Genomic DNA, 4,818 nt, shown 5'->3' with positions numbered 1-4,818 from the left:
TTAAATAGATAAAATACCATATAATAACGTACAAGATTTTATTATATAAATAAGAAATCTAAAATAATCAATCAGCTTTTGCTTATTATTACTAAAGTCTTTTTTATAGCTGTGAGATATTGAATTGAATCCTAATAAAAAGTTAATTTTATATATATATACGAAGTACGTCCACTTACATAGATTGTGAAACTAATGCTGGAAACAAAATCTGTTTTAAAGGATCAGATAATAATTTGATATCCAACACTAAATGCATTGCCCATCTCACATTCCAACCATGATCTACCTGCACTCTGCTCACAATTACCAAATTTTCAAATCCTAAAATTATTTTTAATTTTTTTTTCATTTTCAATTTTTTTTATTTAATTCATGAAGTGGGAAGGGAAATTAATGAATGGCCCATGTAAAGATTAAAATTCAAGAATTAGCTAGCCTTTCCAAAATTTGCATATTCAACAACACTTTCAATTAAATGGAAGTTGTCTAGGCTCTTCTTAAATTCAAGGGCTGACCCCAAAATAGCATCAGGAAACTAAACCGACACTGATTGAAGCTTTCACAAAGTAGGACAAACTGGCACTTGAATTCTCAATAGGCCATTATCTGAAAATTGCAGAAAAGGGTATCAGTTAATTTCTGAAACATGAGCTAGCTAGGGTTTTGAAAAATCTTGAATGCAGTGCCAATAGTCATCTCTCTCACCATGAAGACAAAACTTCCCATGTGTTATTACAATTTTGATTGGCTTTTGCAAGTCGTGCAAGTTACAACTTCAATTGTTTTCTACTTGCCAAAGATAAGCTCATGGCAATCTCTTTATTTTTGATTGGCGGTCCACTGAATAAGACCATATATAACAGCCTATAATTTTTGTTTTTCTTAAATTTTATTCCATCTCATCTTTATTTTCAAAAATTATTATTATTATTATTGGTAATAGAATCCAAAAACCAATTATTCTTAATTATTATTTAATTTTAAAAACTATGTTAATATATATATATATATATATATATATATATAAATGATTGATATGCTAATGATTGGACCCCTTCTCTTTATATACGAGTCTCATATCTCTTATCTTTCTGCAGAATAAAATTTTCAAACTAAGCAAATTCTTTTTCTTTGGCTTTCTCCTCTCTTTGTATCTTCTCATAGCTATGGTTTCTTCAGATACTGCTAGAAACGTGGTTGGTATCCTAGGTGGGTTTTAATTTTATTTTTTATTCTTATTTTTTTTTTTGCAACTATATATATAGACATTGATACAAATTAAAATTATGTTTTTGGTTTCTTGAGCCTCCATAATTTTTTATTTTGATTTTCAAGTTTCTCTCATATTGCCCTGGTTGCTTATTTGCAGGAAACATCATCTCACTCTTCTTGTTCTTATCACCAGTGTAAGCTTTGGGTGACGGTTAATTTCATTTGGTGATAGAAAAAGAAACACACACACACAGAGTATACATAAAGGAAATGCTATAAGAAGAAACAAGGATAATAAAGGGGTCAAGAAAACAAAAGCAACCCATATTTCAGCTTAATTTATAAAATTTTTGGGTTGAACCCATTTGATAACAAGAATGCCATAACTAGAGATTTGCTATATATTCTTCATAAAAAGGATATAATTCTTGTGTTTTTATGATTTTCGCAGGCCAACTTTTGTTCATATATGGAAGAAAAGGGCAGTGGAGCAATATTCCCCAACCCCTTACCTTGCCACCTTATTGAATTGCATGGTATGGGTGCTGTATGGGCTGCCCATGGTGCACCCTAAAAGCTTATTGGTTATAACCATAAATGGATCAGGGACAGCCATTGAAATTCTCTACATTATCCTTTTCATCATCTACTCAGACAAGAAAAAGAGGGTTAAAGTGCTGCTAATAGTGCTTGTTGAGCTTATTTTCATCGCTGGCCTTGCCATTCTGGTCCTAACTTTAGCCCACACCACCAAGAAAAGGTCTATCATTGTGGGGTTTATCTGCATATGCTTTAACATCATGATGTATGCCTCCCCATTATCAGTCATGGTTAGTCTTCTAACTTAGTAATTAGTCTAGTTAACAAATGGCCACTGTTTGTTCTTCACTTTCTTGACTATTTTAGGTTCTTCCCCTTGTTCAATTATGAGGTATGATCATAACGTAATAAATTTTAGCTAATTTTTTATTTTAATAGCGTAAAGATTTTTATAGGAAAAATTTATTTAGATCTAATTTATTATGAATGCAAAATGAGTGTATGAATATCACTGACTATTTATGTTGTATCTAATTTCTTACTTTATAAAACAGACAATTAATTATTAAACTACTAGTATATTAATCGATTATCTTTAAATGGTGTTATGGTTTCATATAATATCTGCAGTATATAGGTACTTGATTTAATGCATGGCCCATGCACTTGATTCTAAGTATTTGGTCATGTATTTATGGCTTTGCACTTAATTGTTCCCTCCTATAAATGGCAAGATTATAATGTTAAGATATTATATTACCTTGTGGGGTAAATAATTTATTTAATTAAGATATGTTGATTTTTTTTTTCCCATTTGCAATGCAGAAGCTTGTAATTACAACAAATAGTGTGGAGTATATGCCATTCTTCCTATCTCTTGCTTCCTTTGCCAATAGTCTTACCTGGTCTACTTATGCTCTCATCCTTTTCGATCCATTCATCCTTGTAATTGCATCTCTCTCTCTCTCTCTCTCTCTCTCTCTCTCTCTCTATATATATATATATATAGGCTTCAAGAAAAATAATATATGAAAAATATATTTTATGAAAATTATTTTCAAAAAAAATGTTTTCCATGAAAATATTTTTTTATTTTTTAGTTATAATTAAACTAATGATATGTGTTTATATAATGTGTATATAAGTGTTTTCACATTTTAATAAGATTATAAAAATGAAATTATTTTTTTTAAATTATTTAATTTTCTCTTTAACCAGGAAAATGTTTTCTATCGACCATTTTTTGAGTGTCCAAATATAAAAAATGTAAAAAATATTTTTCAAGAAAATAATTTCTGCAAAATAAATGAAGAATTAATTACAAAATGTATCTAATATAAGATTAACAACAAGAATTTTATAACCATTATATTAAAATTTTTATTAAGATTTATACAGAATTAATTAAAATATGTATAATGAGCATATGAATATAAATATTTAATTTAATAATTATTAAATTTATTCTTATATAAGGTCAAGAATATAATAGTTGTACATTTAATTTCATTCTTTTTTATATTAAGATAAGCCTGAGTTTTTGTGTGTGTATTTGTTAGATTCCTAACGGGTTGGGTTCGCTACTTGCATTGGCGCAACTGGCACTGTATGCGGTGTACTACAAATCTACAAAGAGGGAAATAGCAGCAAGGGAAGGGAAAGCCGAGTTGGGTTTATCACAAGTAGTTGTGAATGGAGATTCCAAGAAGCCACACACTGCATCTCTCAATGCTTCTTCTGCTTCTGGGATCAAATAGGACTTGACAGTCCAATCTAATTTTCCAATGGTAGGACCCTGTTTCTTGGGTTCCCCCCCTAATGATTTGGGAAGGTAACCTACCAAAGGTACAATTTGCTGCGTAAGCAGCCAACCATGGTTTTTGCCTCATCAATCTATGTTTTGTGATTGGTTTTTCTATATGTAGTTTTGGTGTTTTAAGAACCATATGTGAGCGTATGCTTGAGAATGTCATAAATTTGCTTTTGGTATACCACCAATCAGTGTCTAAAAGATGCATATTTTTATATATGGATGCTACAATAATTGGGATTGTATTGGTGAGGCAAAAACCATAGAACTTTAAAAGGAGTTTAGAATCAACAAGACTTTCTCAAAAAAAAAAAAAAAAAAAATGTAAGCCACACGTAATCAATACCTCAACTTAAAAGTTTATAATAATAAAATATCTAAATTTTAATTTATAATATAAAATTTTTAATTTATTTAATATAATAGCCTCATAGATCTTTTCAATGAGCTGATTTTTTAATTTTTTAAAGCTGATATAACATTTTTAATTATTTATGATATACAATATAAAAAAAATAAAAAAGATAAAAAAAAAAAAGAGAAGAAAGATAGTATTTTTTAATTATTTATAATGTATTATATGAAATTCATATATTTAAAATAAAATATTATATGTGATGTCATATAGAGACATGTTTTCGTTAATTTTAATTTTAATTTTAAATAAAATTAAAATAAATTTTTAAAACTAATAATTCATCTAAAATTAGAAGGATTAGATTGCCACGTGACCTAATAAATTAGCACATACATTGCCTTTTACATTAAATTGCCTTTTCCTTTTCTTGTCTGTCATAGCCGATGTCCTCGCCTTATACCGTTGTTTATTAAAAAAATAATTCCATTTTTATTTATAAGCAAATGCTAGTAACCAGTGACATTGTCAAAAATCCACTACTTGCCCAATAATTGATAACCAAATCGCGGATTTTGCGGAGAAAAGCAGCCAACTTTATTAAAGTGCAAATTCCATGGTTACTTTATTTTATAGATAATCGCACGTGATAAAAATGATTAAAAAATTATAAATACAAAATTAAGTTTATTTATTTTAGTAGGCCACCCATTAAAGTTAACAGATAACTCAATCATTGTGAAAAATTATAGATCATAACAGTTTATTTAATTTAATTTATAATTAATATTTATATCATATTATTAAAAAATATAATATATTTATTTTACTTTTTTTTGTTAAATTAATTTTTTCTAATTAATTATTTTATAAAAAATTATATCATTTTATGAAAATA

General features: G+C 28.0%; 1 protein-coding gene across 1 annotated transcript; it reads left to right on the top strand.

The window, feature by feature from the left end:
* Positions 1-1,054: 1,054 nt before the first annotated feature.
* On the top strand, positions 1,055-3,749 carry LOC110647775 (bidirectional sugar transporter SWEET4). Its single transcript, XM_021801752.2, has 5 exons — positions 1,055-1,212; positions 1,373-1,409; positions 1,667-2,045; positions 2,581-2,700; positions 3,315-3,749. The coding sequence occupies exons 1-5, from the start codon at positions 1,170-1,172 to the stop codon at positions 3,510-3,512; spliced, it is 777 nt and encodes a 258-aa protein (XP_021657444.1). The 5' UTR covers positions 1,055-1,169; the 3' UTR covers positions 3,513-3,749.
* The last annotated feature ends 1,069 nt before the right edge of the window (positions 3,750-4,818 follow it).

This window comes from Hevea brasiliensis, chromosome 9 (assembly GCF_030052815.1).
Source record: "Hevea brasiliensis isolate MT/VB/25A 57/8 chromosome 9, ASM3005281v1, whole genome shotgun sequence".
NCBI lineage: Eukaryota > Viridiplantae > Streptophyta > Magnoliopsida > Malpighiales > Euphorbiaceae > Hevea > Hevea brasiliensis.
Note: the sequence above shows the minus strand (reverse complement) of the source record. Positions and strands in the feature narration are given on the sequence as shown.

Excerpts from the sequence above, each read along its gene's own strand:
- LOC110647775 (XM_021801752.2), top strand. The coding sequence starts at position 1,170 with ATGGTTTCTTCAGATACTGCTAGAAACGTGGTTGGTATCCTAG. Across the intron at positions 1,410-1,666 it reads TTCTTGTTCTTATCACCAGT|GCCAACTTTTGTTCATATAT; the intron begins GTAAGCTTTGGG and ends TGATTTTCGCAG. Across the intron at positions 2,046-2,580 it reads CCTCCCCATTATCAGTCATG|AAGCTTGTAATTACAACAAA; the intron begins GTTAGTCTTCTA and ends TTTGCAATGCAG.